General features: G+C 39.9%; 1 protein-coding gene across 1 annotated transcript in view; it reads right to left on the bottom strand.

Annotated features, from left to right (window-relative positions):
* Nucleotides 1-14568, bottom strand: part of LOC115632606 (pneumococcal serine-rich repeat protein) — a 48719-nt gene extending 34151 nt beyond the window's left edge. Inside the window, exons 1-2 of the mRNA XM_030529833.1 lie at nucleotides 14254-14568; nucleotides 850-1015 (exon numbers count right to left, since the gene is read on the bottom strand). Of these exons, the coding sequence (XP_030385693.1) occupies nucleotides 850-981 (132 nt within the window). The 5' untranslated portion in view covers nucleotides 982-1015; nucleotides 14254-14568. The remainder of the gene's footprint in view (nucleotides 1-849; nucleotides 1016-14253) is intronic.
* Between the last annotated feature and the right edge of the window lie 6483 nt (nucleotides 14569-21051).

Below are 21051 nucleotides of genomic sequence, written 5' to 3'. Positions count from 1 at the left end.
GAGCATCTCCATAGTCGCGCGTTGCTGCTGTCGTATTTGCATTATCCCGCTACTAGTAGCTAAGTGTGTAAAAACAGGCACATCAAATATGATAAAGAAAGGCACCGACAGGATGTCGGGCTACGTGGCTGCCTGTCTGGCTTCCTGCCACATAATGCGCCATCGTGTGCCGCGCACGTTAATTAAAAATTCTACAAGGTAATTGAAGCATAATGTCAGTGCCAACAAGAAAACTGGCTCGAATGACATTCATTTTTCAACTTCGGCAGCTACACCAGCGTCGAGGGCCGCTTTGACGTTGCGTGGAGCGGAAACAGGCAAATCGTTTGCTTTCTGCCAAAAAAGCACTAGCAATGGGGCCCCTCCCGAAACTGGGTTGGGCCGTACAGGTAACACCAGAGCACCATCAGCCCATGCATGACTACAAACAACAGACAACCACCACATCACTCTGCACTACGCTGGAAACGCCTAGGACAGGCTGCAGACGTTCCCTGCAGCGAGACACAAAGCGCCGACAAAAATGCTTGAACGTATATTTGCGCTGTAGGTAAAAAAAAGAATAACAACTACAACAAACAGGACAACAGTATAAAATGCTGGCTGGCTGGATGGGTTTGACTGGGTGGAGTATGCTGCTATTTTTGACCTTTAAATGGCTTTAAAATTGTGGAATTTTAATTCTTGTTTTATGGTTTGCCACTGTTTACGATGCCTGTTTGTTCTAGAAACGCTTCCAGGCACATTTGTATACAAGGACTAGCGATGATAGATCACACTCCGTAGAGGCCATACTAATTGTATGCATTGACGCCGTTTACGTGATTGAGAGATTAGAGTTTGACTAACCTTGACTTTGGTTTTCTTCCGGCTCCGATGTGGAATAGAAACATCTGTTAACTTTAATAACTTTGGTCGAATAGGCCGCTTTGAGCCTTTAGCTCGTTCGTAGGTCGAATCCAGATAGGTCTCGGTTGTCATTTTGTTACAAGTGAGTAATTAATAACTGCCGTTTCTGAAAGTAGCACAAACAAAATAAAAGGGTTATAAAATATTTGAAGACTGCAATTAGGCTTTATTCAGATGCAAGAACTTAAAGCTAAGCCCATAAAGCAGGAGGCACAACAATGACTTTAAAACGCTGCGCTTGCCTTTTCATTCAACAGCACTTAACATGTTAACCCAGATTCGGCAGACTCGTATACTCGTACATACAGTAATTGAGCCAGCGATATGAATCCATTTTATCACAAGAGTCAAAAGTCAACATCAAGAATAACAAGAGAGAACGCTACAGTCGAGCAAGCCCGACAGTGAAATACCCTGTACCCAGGTAAACTTCCGTCATTGAGTTATATGTGCATTATAGCATCAGCAAAAAGAGGAAGAAGAAGAGCGAACTTGTTGCTGTAGTTTGGGGGGGTTTTACTGGCGAGAATTTGTTTCACTAATAACTTTTATTAGAATTGACCGAATTGAGTAAAATTTTAAACAACAGTAGATAATTATATATAAATTATATGTGCTAAGTTTGGTTTAGGTAGCATTTGAAATGTGGACGGGGAAGGGGGGGAAATTAAAAAAAATAAATAAATAAACTCGACCTTTCTCGGACCTTTGCCAACTTTGGTTATTCTAGCTTTTATAGTTTCTGAGATCCTTGCGTTCATCCAGACGGACAGACGGACGGACGGACATATCTAGATCGATTTCTCTCGTTATGCTGATTCAGAATATATATACTTTATGGGGTCGGAGATGCTTCCTTCTGCATGTTACATACTTTGCACAGACCTAATATACCCTTTTTATAAAAATGTATAAAAATGACGCGAGCATTTCCAAAACAGCAAACGCTACAACTTTTAGCCCCCACGAGCAGCGTCTCCATCAGAAGCACACATACACACCTAGGAGCACAAAGATACACAAAATCTGAAACTGTCGGACGTGCAAAACGCAAGATGAAAAGTCTCGTCCTATTAACTGCCTTTAACATTAAGCGGCTCAAGTGTAGGAAACAAAGCAAAAACATAAGAGGGCAGAGAGACCGCTGGGGCGGGGCAAGGGATCGGGGACGGCTGTCACGCAGGAGGCGCAAAAAGACAAGAAAAATGACAAGGAAATGCTGCAGAAATAAACACAAAAGTGCCCCAAAGAGACACTTACAATGACCTCGAAATGCGCGCTTGCAGGGTGTTTGTTATGTCTGTGAAGCCATGCTTGTCGGTGCCTGTATATGCGGCTGTATCTGTGTTATGGGTTGTGCCACTCCTTAAGTGGCAGAAAGTGACAAATAAAACTCGCTTTCATCTGCACGTGTGCCTGCATGAAGCACGTAAGAAGCCCATTTTCCATTCATGGTAAGGAAATTAGTAATGTCAGTGCGTGTGTATGTGTGTGCGTTTAGGCCATACCGCAACACCCCGAATTGATCCCAAAATATGCTATACTTAAAGTTCATATCTGTACTCACATGCTTGGTTTAACTTCTACTGTGTTCGAATATGGCAAGCAAAATAAGTATAAAATGTATTTTGAAATTAATAACAATTTTTATTGACGAATTTAGATAATAAATGATTTGTAGCATTTACTTATGATGTTACAAGTTTTAAATACAGTAATAATTTGGAAATAAATGTAGGTATGAACTGCTACAATATTCATTAAAAACATATAGAATTCCAAAATTATGCGGTGAAGTTTATTTAATATTCAAATGAATAACTGAACTAAGTAATCCACTGGCTACAGTTTCTTTAATTTCAATTCAAAACAAGGGCACCTGGCATATCTCAACGAGCTAGCAGGACAAGCATGATTACACAAATGTCAAAATCGAACAATTGTCCAAAATAGGACAGATCTTAAATAAAGATTAAAAATAATCAAAACAAGAATGGAATGCTACTTGTAGAATCGGACGCAATCCACTCTTAAATACCTCAACAAAAAAAGGTATGCTGTAGTCGAGCGGGCTCAACTCTTAAATACTATTTTTATACTCTGTACATGAAATGTACTAGGGTATATTAGGTTTGCGGGATGTGAAAAATCTAACAGACAGAAGGAGGCGTGGCAGATCCCGTAATCACTGATTTCCATAACTCCCGTAGCATCAGTTGTGACTAGTCTTGTCATATGATAAGGAATATAAATACTTTTGGGTGTCAGCCACGCCTGCTTCTGAGTTTTCATACATTTACATTAAAATAGTATACCATGTGACGCTTCAAGTTACAAAACTATTCAAAACTAGGATAATGAAGACTATTACAAAATTTCTGTTTTACCGAATATGAAAAAGTATAAAAATATTTTATACATATTCAAACCGCCTCTATTATGAGTGCTCCATTTTAATTCACACAACAATTGTTGTAGGCCGAACTGGATAATATATTTTTATACAGTATATATATACATATATATAAAAGAATTGTTGCTGTCACGCATCCATACATAAAAAGGACGGCTTTAAGATCCGGCTTTGAGCTCAACAAAGGCAGCAGCACCAGGGAAGTGGCCTTAAAACAAAGCCGACCACAGTTTTGTCCTCCCTCGTTCTGTTGTGTAGTCCCCATTTGGCATTGTGTTTGGAAAGCCTTCGTGTTACGCATACTTAATTAGAGCCCGAGGAAATAAAGCGTGGCGCCATGAAAGGGCAATGTTAACAGAGAACAAGTCACTTTAATTGACTAGTGCGGTGAAACCGACCCTGCTGTCTTATCTTTTTGGTTGCTTAAATGTTCTGAAATTTAACATAGTTGCACTAATGAATTTATGACGCCTTCAGAGCTGTGGCTGACCAGTTTTCCGTTTCCCACTCCCATTTGCCCATTTACCACACGGACCACGCGCCATGCTCCACATAAATAACCACTCGCTGAAGGTCAATTCAAACGGCAGTTTGCTTGCATCTTAATTGTCTTTCGTTAATTATTGCTATTCCTGCCTGTCTTCTACGAATAGTATTTTCTCAATTGCTGATAAGTTACTCAAAAGGAAAAGCCGAGCTCGCTGCCGGCCAATTCGCACCGCATTTTATTTGATTTGATTTTCAACTTATTTGCTGAGGCCAAGGGCATTCATTAGCCTAATTAATAGTTTGACAAAAGATGCCACAATCAACTAAACAAGTTGAAATCTGTTCAGGAAGGCATGACTAATGGAGAGGCAGTTAGATAGGCAAGATGACTAGACTCTTGATGGTCCTTCGCTTGGCCTCAATACAAATTTAGCAGAAAATTGCTTTGTAAACAAACAAACAAACAAATGAATGAATATTTGTTTCGGCATTTCCTTGATTTCTTACTCGCCTTGGCAATTTCAATTTTCTATTTTCCCTTCACTTATTGAAGTTCGATTATGGATCTGGCTGTTGCTGCTATTGCTGTTGTCATTGCGGCTGTTAACTTTCAGGTCCCTTCGTTTTGTTTATAAATAAAAGATTTTTATTGACACAAAAATGCTCCAGAAGAAGAATAAAATGCTTTAAAAACGACAGACACACACACACGCACTACACACGCTACCAGGATAGGTGGCAGCAACAGCTGCCGTTTATTTTGATTATCCGCCAACACATGCCACCCAAAATATGAAAATACAATAACAACAACAACAAAGCCCTCCCATCTCAGGTATTCATTTGATTTTTATTGACATATGAATTTTTAGTGCTGGATTCCGCCCGACCGCCCGACTGCCTACCCTCTTGCCCATATGGAGATTTACTCGTAAGTTGATTGAATTTCGTTTGTTATTACTGCCTGTGTTCAAACAGAATTCCGAGCACTGCTCTTCTACAAAGGAGCGAGGAAGTGCTCAGGCATTTCCAGTATTGAGATTGTGTCGCTGGGCCGCAAAGGCACGCGAGCCATTTTTCGATATTTTCCTAAAGCATCTTTAACTTACATAACTTTAGAAATACATATTGTACAATGGGTCCAAACTAAGCGCACAACTTGGCGCATACTCAATGCTCACCATTAACTTGCTCGTCACGTTGCTCTTGTAGAAGCGGGACGCTGCAGAGCGGACTGAAGCAGTCTCCTCCTAATTCATTCAACATGCTTGTCACTCATGCATCCATGTGTAAGTAAACGCGTATACAAATTTAAAAGTTCATTTCCAGATAACTAAATAGGAGCTCAAAAGGCAATTCCTGGGCAGCTCGCTCAACGAATTAAAGCACACTCTGTACACTATGTACCTGAAAATGTTACTAACCCCACAAAGTATGTTTATGTATATATTCTTGATCGGTAGGACAAGTAGGACATGAGTCGACTTAGCTCTGTCTATCTGTCTGTCCGGATGAACAGAGACTATAATATCTAGAGACACCAAAATGTAGCCTCCGCCCAATCTCTGCCAGCAGCTGTTGTTATTGCTGCTTTGGCTCAACTCTGCAAAGCACACATGCTTACATCATAGACACAATTCCGATGTAAATGTGCAGAAACATACCCTTTACATGAGCTCCTATATCCAAAGAGGTATAATCGCGATCAATAAAATGTGTTTATTATTACAATTTCGTAAATTTTTTTTCATTTCGCTTAATTTTTTGTTAAATATCTTAAATTATTGATACATATGTACGGAGTATTTCAAATTCAGGGCACCCGACTTAAACTTTTCCATTCAAATATAATTTAGGAATATAAAACATTAACTAAGCCATATTACATGTGTTGGGTACAAGGCACAAGTATTTTTTTGAACGAAATTCTAAAATAATGTGATTACAATTCAAAAATTTTGGGATTCTGAGATCATTCTATACTCCCTGTGGTTGCTACAATTGCGACATAGCTTTTAGTTTGTGATTCGTTCTGGCAATTGTGCTATATCTTTACGAAACGTGGTTTGTAAATTGTAACTTCAAAGTGTGAATTTCCTTCATTTCCAATTTGGCAAGAATCGTGGAATTGAAAAATAAATAAATACGAGGCCTAAGTGATTAGTTGTTTGTACCTAAAAAGATTTAAAAGGGCTGACTTGGAGGTAGTTACAAATTGAATAATTTAAGGGCATTCGGTATATGTGAATTAAGAAATCGATTGGAGTCGGTTATTCCACAGTTTTAGATCACACTAATTGAATGGTGTTACTCCCCTTTATTGTTTTCAACTTTTTAAAAACTTAAACTGTCCTACTTGGCTTAACAGTAGTGTGTGTGCATTTGTTTGTGCTGTGTGTGTATGTGGTGTGTGTGTGTTTGTGTGTGTGTTTGTGTGTGTGTGTGCGTGTCTGACTGCCATTTGTCTGCATTGTGGGTAACGCCGGCATCGCTGACTGTCGCCATGCTTCGTTATCTGTGTCGCCACAGTGTTGCCATTTTAAAATGGCTGATGCTGCTCACACAACCACTCGCAGCACTCAACTCGCAGGCTCTCGGTGCCGCCCCACTCCACATCCACGCGTATCTATGGACAGGCTTATTTGTTCATCGTTTGTACATTTTTCAAATGACTTTGCTGCTACAGCTACTGCTGCTGATGCTATTGCTATTGCTTTTGTCTTCGTTTTGCTGTACATAGCTGCTGGTAACTGTTGTTGTATCTTTTCAATTCGCTTGCAACTAATTTTTCATTTGCGCCACTCGTTCTGGCTCGTAACTGCTCTCTATGCATGCCCATTTATTTCAGTTTCAGTTGCTCCGACTGTCGGCGTATTGTTGCCATATCATTCCTTGGGTTTGGCTCTGAACATGCTAAACAAAATATATGGTGGCTGTCGCAAACGCTCCGTAACTGTAAACACTATCATGCATTCAAGTATTACTGTGTGTGTCTAGGCCATTGTTGGCTCTTTGGCAGACATTTTGAATTATCACAACAATAAGTTGTCTTCAATGAAGTTCAAACTAACCCCCGACACACATCCTGACAGTGACTCTGTGCTTAATGCTCGCCGTAATGTTTTCATACCCTGTACATTAACGGTATAAGGGTAAAATAGTTTTGTGCCAATGTATGTAAATCATAGAAGGAGGCGTGGCAGACCTCACAAAGTAGAAACATTCTCCATCACGATGTCAGTCTGCCTATATAAGCGCTAGAATCTCAGAAAAATTGACCAAACTTGGTATCGAGATTCTCCTAAGACCGTTGCTTCGCTATAAATGATATCCATAACTCCTGTAATTTTTTACACACATTCGACAATCACATCCAGTGGGTGCTAATCTGCCATCATGTTAGCCTTAAAAGCTCTCTGCCCAAGCTCTGCCCGATGCTGTTTCTGTTGTTGTTGCTTTGTCTGCTCTCTGTACTGCACACATACACACACACAAGTGCAAAGACACGCATAGGCACACTTAAGTTAATAAATTTAATTTTAAAAATGCTCTAAAATGATTTCAAAAATATTTTAATTTTAAGGAGTGGGTATAAAGGGTATATAAGAATTTGGCTTGCTCAACTCTAGCTTTCATTACTTGTTAACAACTTTTGCTTGTATGTGGCCTTAGCTCAACTTTATTTGTGGCTTGGCATATAAATTTGCATAGATTGATAGACAAGTCTTTCTCTGGGTGACGGAATAATTCCGCCGAGAGAGAGGCACATAAAATAATTTGCGAAATTCGTTTTTTATGTTTGAACACTTGTACATACATGTACCTATTTAAATATATGCAAATCCATCTGTGTAAGCTAAATAAAACGAAGAGCGAACGTCCGTTTTTTTATTCAACCACAAACCCCAGGGCACACAAACTTTTCATTTCCTGTTCCGGTCTAGCTTTGCTTGCGTTCGCTCCTTCAGCTCTGCTACTGTTTTGGTACACTTGGTATATATTTGTTCCTTCGTCTCCGCCATAGCGCATTTGTCAATTTCCTTCATGGCCGCAAATTTCTCGAGACGCAGCTGCTTATCACTTTGGCACTTTTGCTTTTAGCTATCGCCTTTTTCCATTTCCGTTGCTGGCGACGCTCTGTCGTCGACGGCATCGTCAACAATAACAGGACCAAGTAAGTCACTGGCGATGCTCTCGTCAGTCGCTTTGCCGCTCTTGCTGATTTATTTATCCTTTCTACTCTGTCCTCGCATCTTGTTTGGGGCACCGCAAATATTTGCCTTAACATCTTGAGCCATGCCCCCGGGCCTTGTTAGTCCGGAGGCCATGAACTGTCTACTTTCTATCTCTGTGCGCTCTTCTTATCTTCGCTGGCACTTCAACTAGTTCGGAATTTATTTGCTGTCTTGCTGGCCACTTCACATACATTTCTGCATATTTACAAAGCACTTGAGGTAGTCAGAAGACAGCCGGCCACACATTAAAGCGCCTTATTATGACCCGCTCTGGCAGCTCCTTAAAAGTAATTTACTATTTAGCGAGCCTTTCCATTTCACCTGCCAATTGCTTGCCTTCTGTGATTAATTGTCGGGCCACTCACAACTGCCTGCATTAGCGAGCACGCATACATCATCAATTTGGCTCACAAAGTAATTGATTTCCTGCCCGACGTGCTGGCACTTGCCTCGCATTGGCCGCCTTTCCGATTGTTGTGCGCATGGTGCGAAGTCTGATCGAAAAACTTAGTTAAGCCTTTTCAAATACCATTTAGGGACGCGCCATGGTTTTGTTTGTACATATACATATATGTATTATTTTCGTACACACACAACCGCACACTTCGCCCTAAGCATACGCATTCGCTTTTGTTTTGTGTATCCATTTTTATTTATTGAAGCAGCCACTTTGGAACTATTTTTGCCTTTGTCCAGCCGAACAATGGAACACATCACCACTTAGCAAATAGTTTTACAAAAATAAATAGTTTTAAAGAAAAAGTCCAGAAATAATATAAAACAATTCAGCTTTTCTGCGGTTTTCGCTCAGCCGAACAATGGAACACATAACCACTTAGTAACAAGTTTACTATTAGGAATAGATAGATAAAGGAAAAATGACAGAAATAAAAAAAAATTAAAGAAATATTCAAAGCCTTTACGATAATTCGCGAGTTTTTCAAATGTTTAATTATTTAAAAGTCCAAACCTCTAATCTTGTCCGCTTTTATATAAAACTAATTCTCCGAATTTCTCCATTGGGCACTCAAGACGTGTTTTTTTTTCGCATAGTTTGTCGATAAAAGGTTTTTTGGCAAATCAAATATTTACTTAACGAGCATGAGGCTGCTTTTTTTTCTTCAATTGCTCGCTTTAGAACTTTCGCTAAAATTACTTTAACAGGAAAAATATTGAGTGTGCGCAGTTTAATAATGGAGCAGAAATCTGTGCCAGCGGAAGTTAGCCTGCAAGTATGTCATAAAACATGCATCCCATAGTTACATCAATATCCAAATATTTTGATAGGCGCGGCTGAACATCGTGGGCCGTAAAATGCTTTTGGCGCCATAAAAATAACTCAGCACTTAGCTTGATGATGGCCAAAAGAGAAAACTATCTACATATAAGTATATATATGAATGCTGAGTGAGGTCGGGGTTTCTTGTCAGACGTTTGCAATACACCAAGACTAAGAATTGACTGAGTGTGTGTGTGCACGTGTGTTTGCGTGTATATGGAAGTATTAACACAATGCAAAGTCAAATGCCATGACAAACGTCGTAAAACTTTCGCCACACACGCAACATGCGACATTCTTTGATACCAAGGCCCACCACAGCTCTCTCCGATCTACGTGATGAAGCATTTAAACGCCTTTTCTTATTGACAGCCGCCACAGAGAACGAAATAAAAATCTCTTGACAATAATTCTTGTTGGCAATGAAAGGAAGAAAAATCGATAAACGAATTTCTTGATGGCCGTTGTTGAGCGAATTTTTTTATGTCCGTATACGCTGATGAATGACTGAATGACAAAATTGGTTGTAAAGTGCCGCATGTGTTGACCGTGGAGTGGCAAGGAATGATTTCGTGATGCGCATTGTCCAGGGAAAGGCACAAGGTTAAAATGCGGATCGATGCCAGGAAATGAGCGGGCTTGTGCTAGACAGGACAACGTACATAAAAGCCGAACTATATAGCGCCTTGACATTTGCAAAATAAATTGAATGATATTTTTCCAGGCGTTGTCTGCAAGTCTGTCAGCGGACGCAATTGAATACCAATCAATACGTATTAAATTATATTGCATGCCATAAAACCTTCTATGTACACATGAACATATAGTATCTGCGAGTGTATGGTGCCCGTATGTACATATGTAAAGTGTCGGATCTGTATGCATTTATTCATACTTATATGCATACATACATATATACGAGTAGTGTATATGCAGCGTATGGCAACAGCACATGCTGCTTATATTGGCTGTCAAGCTGCACGCTACAGCTGCATTCAATTTTACATTGCGCATACGACATGTGGCATTTGAATTGCAAACGAACAGACGCTCCTGATAATGCTGCACTCGACTAAATGGAGGGAAAATCGTAGAAAATGTCGAATTGGAACTTCAGCTAGAGTTGCTTGCAAGCTGTTGCCATCGGAAATATTCTTGTTTATTTGCTGAGCAGCAGCAAGCGCCGTTTTATACTCAAGAGCGTAATAAATGATTCATATTAGCAGAGTCTGAAATACTACCTGGATATCATTTGTGATGGGCAGGCCACAGATTTGCATATTTATATAATTCTGGCTACTATACATAAGGGGTTTATAGACAGAAAATAATATACAACCAAATGTCGCAAATTATTCATTTTTAAAAGTCCTATCCGTCAGACAGCCTACAAGTAGTAGAGTCATATTTTAGACGGAGAACAGTGTGTATAGAGAACTTTAGAATTGTGTACTTATGCATAATGGTAATGTTCTTCAGCTCATGTTCATTACTTTACTTGAATAACTTTGAAAACTTGTTCATTTTTGTAATAATAATTCTGTTACTTCATATTCTAATAAGGGAAGGGTCTGCTTTGGAACATACTTCATGACGTTTAACATTTGCGACCCAACTTGTACACCGCATACCCAGTCACACAGAAAATACGTGCAATCACAAAATGTGCAGATGCCTGCCCGCGTGATGCTCTAATTAACCTGGTTTCAGCGTGATCTTAAAGCACAAGCCTACCAGGACCTTTTCAGTCGTACCTGAACGTACATAAAAGCCATGCACAAACTTAACGTCCTACAATGCGCTTCAAGGACAGGACAGATTAAAAGCGAGCGCGTTAAAAACAAACACACACACTCAAATTTGCATATGCATTAAAGACCTGCACGAATGCATCGTACCCAGTGATGCAGTCAATCCAATCACTAATGAGTAACCGAATGAATGGTGACCAATATTTTAAATTAAATTAGATTAAAAGATTCATAAATGTTTGCTTGTAAATTAATTAAAATGAAATAAATTTAAAAAGGATACTTCAGTCATGAGGATGACAGTGAACTATAGCTGTATCCATGCAGCTCTCTAATATGCATACTTTTTCCTTTTTTTCGTGACAAAGCACTGAACGTGCCACGCGCAATGACATTTACTTGGCAACGCCATTAGATTATGAGACGGGGGGGAAATATCGTCATGCGTTATATGTTAATGAAGAGAGTGCGGACAGAAACCCAAACAAATACAAACACATACACATCCACATGTTAATGTGTACTTACATTTTCAGTGAATAATACATACATATTCAAGGACTACTATGTCGGTTCCTGAACACAAATTAGATATACATGCGCGCCCTGTAATGAGATAAAGCAATACTTGCTAAAATACAGAGTCTGTCTGTAAACTATTTAAGAAGCTTTCGCTATTTCTATGAACAGCATACCTAATAATAGAATTAAAAGCAAAACTAACTGCTTAACAGTGTTCATTGTAAAGCAATCAGAACAGATTTACAATCTTCTTTCACACGATTATTCGAATTTGAATTTATTGCTTTGCGTATACATACACGGCGAAAATTGTCTCTGAATAGCTTTCATCTGGTATAACGCATACGCACCGTTAACTGTTGTCGGTAGCTTCGGGGTTTGCAACTCGTCTTTGGCTGTTTGACCTTAATGCTTTGCTGTTAATTAGCAAACACAAGCGCTGCTTAGTTTTCCAATTAAAGCAATTGAGATCAAAGCCAAGCACTTGAAGTACCAAGTACCTCCTTCTTTAAAAAGGGAGCAATAAATTAGGCACGTGCCGTCTGAATAACAATTCCAAAGAATCTGATTTCCACTGTTATCAATACTCAATTAAAAATCTTTGCAATACAATATCTCATTCTAAGTTTACCTTTCTAGCATCGAGAGAAGCTTTTCTTTAAGGGGCATTGTTATGATGACGCGGGAAAATTACAATTAATGCCAAAAATCTGTCAACATGTGTCGCAGAACGTCGTTGCGGAATGGCTTAGGTGTGTGACATCCAGCAGGCAAGGACAAGGCGCCCAAGTTGCGACAGCCTTATCATTACGTTGTCAATGTCGGCTGTTCTTGAAGGCATTCTTTTTGCTGTCATATTAAAAAAATGGTAAAGAAAACTCTGTTGCCTTTGGCATTAAAAACGAAAATGGAAACTGTCGGGACGTAAGAATCGATGTCGTAATTGAAAGGTTCGGACTTGGGGCTGCTCGTCAGGGGCAAGAAGAAAAGCGGCTTAAGCTCAATTTGACAAGTTTAGGTCCTTGCTTAATAACGAAGTTTGTTTCGTTTTTGCGTTCCTGTCTCTAGCTCTCGTTCCTTCTTAATTATTTATTTGCCCTTCAAGTTTATTGATGAGATTAATATGCTGGAAACAGTTTCTTGGAATCGGGACACACGCGCTTTCTGCCCCCAAGATTTTTAATTTAAAAACGGTTGCCAAGAGCTACAAAATGGGAAAATGCTATTAGAACACATTATTACACATCATATTCATATGCTAATTCGCATGCGTGTCGCAGTTTGTCTTCTCGTGTGTAGCACGTTTTCAACACGGTCATAAATTTCCTCATCCAGACTTTTCATTACACACATACATCGATGTGGCCACAGTATTTGTGATTCTGTGTCGTCGAAACTTTTCGCAATTACTTGAGAAACTTTTCTTATTTGTGCCTAATTTACATATTTGTTATAATTTTTAGCTTACGCGGCTCTAGTTTTCCGTGACAAGCCCTTCCCAAAATGGCTCACTCATTGATTGTTGCTGTTAAGCGCTTAAGCAGATTACCGAAGATGCCAGAAACTGCTCGCCTTATTCTGTAGCAGGGGAACGCCGAAAGGGCGTACCCACCTGAAGCTGTAATTAATGAGCATTGTGAGCTCGTTTGCGGCGAGCTGGCTGTGCTGGGTTCTTGTTGGCCTATTTGTAAGCTAAAACCGAAGGATTAGTTAGCAAAGGTTGTGCTTGGCAAAGTGCAGTTTGTATGCCATGCTATGTTTTGGCTTCCGATTGTGCTGGCGATTTGCCTAATTGTTATACTGTTTCGGTGATTTTGTCTATTTGTTGAAAGCATCATAATTAATTATTCCTTTGAAAAGTTGTTATGTATTTTTGTAGCTTTATACACAGAACGATGGTTGTTAGCATAGTTTCAATATATTTCAAGGTACCCCCTTTCTTGTGAGAACTTTCTATATTGCAATTGAGATTTTATCTGTGCCAAAAAACCATTCACCATTAACCTGGTTACAATCAACAAGATACGGATATGTGTGACATTCAGTACAAATAGTTCTGTGGCTCGGTTTATGGCCAATTTACATGTTATGAGGAACACATAAATCTTGTCCCAGCGCAGACAGTTTACCATAAAATTATAAAGCTACGCGCCTGTAACGTGTGCAGCAGCAATTTTTGGCATTTCCGTTTTAGCTGCCGAGGGCAAGGTCATGTGTGCGTGTGCGTGTGTTTGTGTGTGTATTTGAGTATACAAGCATTGAAGCTGTCAGACAGTCTTTCAGTCAGTCTGTCAGTCAGTCAGTAAGAGAGTCACTGCGCACGCAGTCACATGAAACAAACTTCATTAAAAAGTTTGCGACTTTTTCGCTTGCAATTTTTACGCTGTCTCGTTACTCTGGCTCGGATGCGTGGGCAACAATTTACGCTAAATTTTGGTGGATGTTCTGCATAAACTTTATAATTATTATATTGTTTGTTTTTTTGCAACAGAGTCTGACCCTTTTTTATTTGGTCTAGTACTTTGGGTCTAAAAGAGCCTGCCGTAGACAAAAAATTGGTGGAAGCACACAGTATCTATCATTTTGGGAATTTGTTTTGTCGTTTCTCCACCTACTTTGGCTTCCGTTTGTCAGCATTGTCGTTATAATAATTACCTCGGTTTGCCTTTGCTGCCAAAGTTGGAGTTGAGAAGAAATGTCAACACCAAAGAGGCGACTGAACTGCTGTTATTGTTGTTGTTGTTGCACAATTGTGAGCTTCATCGCTGGGCAATCCCCCTGCGGGTGCTCCAAAAAGTATGCTACGTTTTGTTGATGTTCTTCGTGTGAATTGTTGTGCGTGAATATTTTACGCAATTTAGATCGGAATCGTCTTCACTTCACTTTGCTTCACTTCTCGCTTCCCTTCCTTTCCTTACACACATGAATGTTTTTACACTTGCGCGCCTTTGGTGGCTTTTGATGTGCTTTATTAATGCTGTTATTTTTATTGTTTTTTTTTTGTGAATTTCGTCGCCTGCTCATTGTATTGCTTTGTTTTCATTGCTTTCTCACGCATTGTGCACTCTTCCCTTTCCCTCTTTTCTGATTTCGTGCTTTATCACTTTATTATTTCTATTTCGGTTTCATATTTTGCGTTTTTCATTTTTTATTTTCGAACTTTCGGTTCCCCTGGGCTATGCTTTAACATTTATGCTGCGGTAACTGGTGTTGGTGTTGCTATTGTAGTCGGTGTTGTTGGTGCTGCTTCATATACCACTGCAATGCAACGTTTTGTGTGCTGTCTGTGTAAACTTGCGTGTGTGTGTGTGTGTTGACTGTGCTTGAGCCCGAATGTTGTTTTGGGTGTGGCAGTGTTGGGGGTGCGATGCGATGTGAGTGTGTGATTGCGGTTACTGCCATCAAGGCAGGAGGCATTTGCTTTTCGGCTATGCGAATTGTTTGTGCTTTAAAACCATTTGGTCTGAAATATGTTTGCTTCTATCTAGGGCAATGGAATCTATTTAATATGATATAATTAGCTATTAAATTGACGTGCTATATATACTTTCTGTATTTCTAAAAAAAAGTTCACAAAAGGAAGTCTGCCACTCTTTGAAGCACTCCTATAAACAATATGGAAATGCAGTTGGGTCTTACATCTTTCGTTGCGCGCTTTTAGGGGCCACATTGAAGCTTTATCACCTATCTTGATCATGTTTGGACAACGAAGACTCCCAGTGGTTGTTGTTGTTGTTGGCTTTTGATGCTGCGGTCATGCTAATGACAAAAGTTTTGATTGCTCTTTATTAAGCGCATACTTAATGAGATCGAAAGTTTGTGGAACGCGCACGTGTTTGTGTGTATTTTCTGTAGGCGTGTGCTTGATGGGAACGCCTGCTGTTTCCTAAAATGCTAATGAGTGCATGTGGGACTCATGATTAAGGCTAATTTGCATACATTTCCCATTTGCAAAGGAAACTCGGGATAGCTGCACAAAATTTAAGCAGATCTACGACACACGCACACACATAAAGTATCACATATGCATGTCCCGGGGGATCGGCAGAAAAACTACAAATGGCCAGCCCTAAGTCCTTAAATTATTTTAATTTCATTACAAGCGCAAATCTATTCAGAGGACAGATGAGGTTCGTGCTTGTATTTTAATTCGTGTTTCACTGCGCCCTGCTAAGTGTATTAGCCGCCACTATAGAACGCAGCTGAAAAAAAAACACTTCATACATACACATGCAGAAGCACACAACAGACAGGGGTGTTTGCGTATGTATGTGTGTGTGTGTGTGTGTGCGTGTGTGTGTGTGGGTAAGAGCATGCCCAACATTGCAGCAGCAGCAGCAGCTGCGGCAACAACAACTATTAGTACAACTAAAACAGCACACACCCACAACGGGCAGCTTCCGGCTCTTGGCGCATTTCAGGGAGCGGCTTTTAATTCTTGCCAAGTTTCTCGTTTACGCTATATACTTTTTTCCCTTGTTTTTTAGCTTGCCCGTAATGCACACACAATTTTGCCTCCTTTTTTTGTGGTATTCCTCTTTCGAATATTTTTTGCGTTACATTCCGCAACCACTGCGAGACGCGACACACAAACGCGACGTTCGTTCCGTCAAAACTAAACTGAATTCGCGCTGCGACGCTGCCGAAAGCTTTGGCCATCCTAACGAAGCTTTTCTCAGTCCGTCCGAGCGCCTCCCAGCCTCCCTGTCTGCCTGGCTATTGATGCTGTGCAGCATTCGCCGCTTTTGACGTTTGCCAAAGTGAAAGTGAGCGTGTTGGCTAGAAAAGGTGTGCGCATGCGTCGGCTTTGCGCAGTCTTGACGTTTCCACGCCTGTTCGTTCTCGGCAGACACGGCAGAAGTGTCCCGTTACTCATACGCCGCGTGTACCTCATTACTTGTTGAAGGCGCTGCCATAAACATGCGTTGATTGAAATTTAATTATTTATGTAATTTATGCAGCGAATCGAGGCAATTATGCAGTCAGCTGTTGGATAATATTGCTGCTTCAAGTTAAAAGACAGCTTTTAACTTTATTCTGGGCATCGTAGCTTCTTAGTTGGACCACACATTTCACTCCAATTCATTGGCAAAACGTTGTGCGAATGTTCCCCTAATTTCCTCCATTCATAATTTATATGGTAAGTATACTCTTGGGGTGTCACAAAGGCCAATTCAAGCAAACAACCTTTTTCTATGTTTATTTTTTTCTTTTTCCGGACTAGAAAACCATTTAAAATTAATTGCGTTGAAGTAAGCTCAAATAGACCTTAAAAGACCAGTGCCAAACAAACCTAATGCAACACAAACAGCCAATCAGAACAGCCAAATTACATCCATTAGTCCCTACCTCCTCCCCTTTTACTATTAAAAAATAAGCACAATTCTAGGACACAATATTTTGCATTCGTACTCTAGAATCAATACAAAATATTGCTCTCTCTCTCTCTCTCTCTGTCTCAATTGTTACTAAATTATTTAGTAGTTGCTAAAAATAAGCATCAATTTGTCGATAATAATTTTAGCTGGACAACAACAATTATTGTAATATTAAGCAGATTCCTTCTAAATATAGGTATTTTCTATTTTATTAGCATTCCACATAAACAATGTTGTTTATTGAACTGAGCTCGTTTTAGCCCGTAGCTGCCTATATTGTGTAATTTAGCGTGTTTCGTTATTTAAACGAACAATCAGAGTAAATTAAATGTAAATAAGAAATCGATGCACATGGTCTGGGACACATGTGTTTGTGAGTGTCCTTACTATTTATTCAGGTTGCTGCTGCTACGGCCACGCACCGCACACAGTTTCAACATGTTGATTAACAAACATAATTACGCATGCAACTAGAAACTGGCGTACACTGATTAGCAAGTCGAGGTCAGATTGCTGCCGGGCCCGCATTCAAGCTACATATATAATAAGTTTGTTGAGAGGAAGCTGCATTGACAAGGACAGCAATTGCCCGTAACAACCAAAATGTTGCCCAAACATGTACATACAAGCAATTTATGTAATTCAAACGACTAGCTGCCGCGAGTACTCTGGACTCAACTTGTTCATAAAACCATTGAAGATGAAGGAACAGAAGCTTAAGGAAGTCAATAAGTCATTCAATATTTAGAAATATTCCTAGATTCTAGAGGAAAAGCTTATGTCGGGTGCACCGACTAATATACTCTGAACGTTTCAAGTATACGAAATATACACGATTACTAGTATTAGAAAGCTATGAGTACCTTTTTAAAAGCATGCAGAAACTAATTGAAGTTAAATAAATAAGCCTTCCAAATTACACCATGAGAGTTGAGTTGCAGTTAAAATGCAAAGCCAATTAAGAACTTCATGTCTTTGTTAAAAATAAAATAAAATTCATTAAGCTGCCACAGCTGACCCAGCAGATTTCAGAAAAACGAAGAGAGAGAGAGAAAAGAAGGTCTGAACTAATAATAAAATCACTTTGCTTACATTTTTGTTGTACGTTTTCGGGCCCGTAACTTTCCACATAAAGTTGACAACTTGCAGGGTTTCGTTTGCTTTTTATTTGTTTCTCGTTATTTATTTACTGAAACGACTGCCTTTGGGTGTATGGCTGCTGCTATAAACAAGCACAACAGAATCAGCATCAGGTGAAACGAGATTATGGTGGCATGCTGGTCGCTATACGTTTGTCGAAGGACACCTGAACAGAGTAACGAAAAGGTTACACTTACCGCAAGCCGTGGCACACATGAACCTCCCACAAGAAGTGCCACACACACAATCCCTAATCAGCTACAATAAAATACTCTGGGTTTCGAAGGGGTAATGTAACAAATGCAATCAATTGGTATTCTGCTATATCTTTAGATGTAAAATATTCATAAAAAATTTATATGAATTTATAAGAAAATTGCTGTTGAAGTTGCTGTAAAGTTGCAAACGAACTCATAAGCATTTGTTGCAGGAACATGTTGCCAACACAAAGAAACATTTCCCCTGCATATGGTGCGCATGACAAGATTGTGGAATTGTTGAATTGTTGAAAATGCAAGAAGGGTTTTGTTTTTTTTTTTGTTGTTGTGTTTTGCCACGTGTTCACTCACACAGACGTGCGTACGCACACCCTGACCTTAACAGCAACATGTTGCTGAGTTTGCGTGGGCGAGCAATTGTTGCTCCGGGTGCCTTCATACGTATATACATACATTCATGTATGTATGCGTGAGCCTTTTTGTTGCCCACATTTGTTTTGCTTATAACACGCAATCAAGGAATTTTACGACACACTTCATCTGTTCCCGACTATGCTCATTACATCATCATAGCGACCTTGTCACCTTTTGAGCTGAATGTTGAGTGGATTCCTGATTTGAGCTGTTAATGTGAACCACCAAGGTCTATCGACAGCACAATTTAGAAATCATGCAAGTTTTTAATCGTTGTATGACAGCCTGGAGAAAAAGAATGGCTCCATCTCACCTCGACTGCTACTCCAATTTCATATATGAGCGCAAAGATTGAAAACGAGAGTCTGACGAGACAATACAGAATTGTATTTTCAATTTCAGCAGCATGGACAATAAATGAGGACACCCATAATACCGGATGCACTGTGGGGAGGCCTGATGGAGATGGAGAAGCTCGCCAGAGCAAAGAGTCAAAGAGCAGCTTAATAACATAATAGAATGAATTTTCACAGTGAGTTGTTCTTTTTTTTTTTCATTCAGCTTGCAGTGTCCGCGCAGCAATCGAACAGCAACAAAAGCAACATCATGCCATCAGACTACATACGGGCTCCTACTGCGGTCAACATCAACCCAGTTAAGAGCTAAATAATGAAATTTGTGCACAGGCACGGCACACAGAAAATACCGTTGCTACTGCCGTCGCCGTCGCCGTTGGCTTGGATTGAGTTTAATTGAATGGATGGCCAACTGGCTGGATGGTTGGATCGACAACCGGCTCAGAAGCTGACTGACTGGCTGACTGCCTGGCTGACATTGATTCTCATCTCGACGATGACAAAAATATTGCACAGAAAAGAAAAAATTGCAATGCTGCGGAGTGGCGAAGCATTCTCTTATTGGGTTTATATTGCGGGTACACACGTAGTCGCATGTGTGTGTGCACGTGTGTATGTGTGTTTGTGTGATGTGTGTAGGTGTGTTCGAGGGCCAGGCATTCATTGTTTGCTTTTGCGCTTTTGTTGAAATGTATTTAAAGAATGTTTGCGAGAAATGTTTGCAATATTTTTATGACAGCTGCCTGGCATTCAAGCCAATGAGCAAAATTCACAGCAGAGTCGCAAATATTTTGATATGCGAGTAAGTACGGGGTAGGGATTTGGTGCGGGCAAAAGTACGCTCAAAGCATTATAAATTATTGAAGGCAGTGCTCCATAGATTTAATGCCTTTCAAATAGGAAACCACTTAGACGTGCCCCTGAAGAACTGCCTAATCCAATACCCTTACCCAACAGAGAACCAATCATAAAGAATTAAGCAAATGATGACATTTTGCGAGTTCTCCCCGTGTACAGAATTAAACCGCGTACGCAAGTTATGTCTTTTTTAAGTGCTTTACCACAAAAAACGCGATTATTCGCATTAAAGTGTTTGAATGTCTGTCTGTGTATGTGTGTGTCAGTGTGATTGTTTGAGTGAACGTTCCTGTAAATGTGCTTTTGATGAGCAGGTGTGAGCCCCGAAGCCGCAACGTTTTGCTCGGAGCCACCGCAAAAATGTCGCTTTATCCGCACAACCGTGCTTGTCTGTCTTTTCTATTTGAATAAGACTTCGCTTGACTTCCAGCAGGCACGTGGCATCCCAAATGTAAAATGCTGGAAAGAATTACGACAAGAACGAAATAGACGAGATTGCACTTGCTTTTTTCTGTAATTTTTATGGCATGAACGATGAGTTACGACAAGAGCTTGTTGCAGAGTCCCTCATAGCGTACACGATGTATAAAACAGAGTCCTGAACGTTGTCGATAAAGCGGTTCCAATGCGAACCATTAACGAGCCTACCATTGAGTTCATTCGCAGGAAAAGGCGAAGGGTGGTTTAAAAAATAAATCTATCATGTTTATGTCAAAAGCAGGTATAAACAGGTGGAAAAGCTAAATTCGACTTTGAAATACTCTAGGCAAATGTATAGATGAAATTGCAGTAACAAAGAAGTGGAAAAGCTACTGTCGGGTGCCATGACTTAGAAAACACTCTGTACCTATTATGTACAAAAATTATAAAAATTAAAAAAACTACCAAAATTGCAATTGTATAATTGTGGGTGTCTGGGTGTGTCTACGAGTGAGTATGTGTGCAGTACAGAGTTGAGCGAAAGCCCCAAAAAACAATGACAGCTGCTATAAATTCCTTTCAAATTGACTAAAGAAACTTTTCACACGACCACAAAATCGCTAACTGGAGGTTTTTGAGATAAAAATTCAAGGAATTGCGGGAGTTATT

Source organism: Scaptodrosophila lebanonensis, unplaced genomic scaffold (genome assembly GCF_003285725.1).
Source record: "Scaptodrosophila lebanonensis strain 11010-0011.00,11010-0021.00 unplaced genomic scaffold, SlebRS2 tig00001415-arrow-pilon, whole genome shotgun sequence".
Classification (NCBI taxonomy): Eukaryota; Metazoa; Arthropoda; class Insecta; order Diptera; family Drosophilidae; genus Scaptodrosophila; species Scaptodrosophila lebanonensis.
Note: the sequence above shows the minus strand (reverse complement) of the source record. Positions and strands in the feature narration are given on the sequence as shown.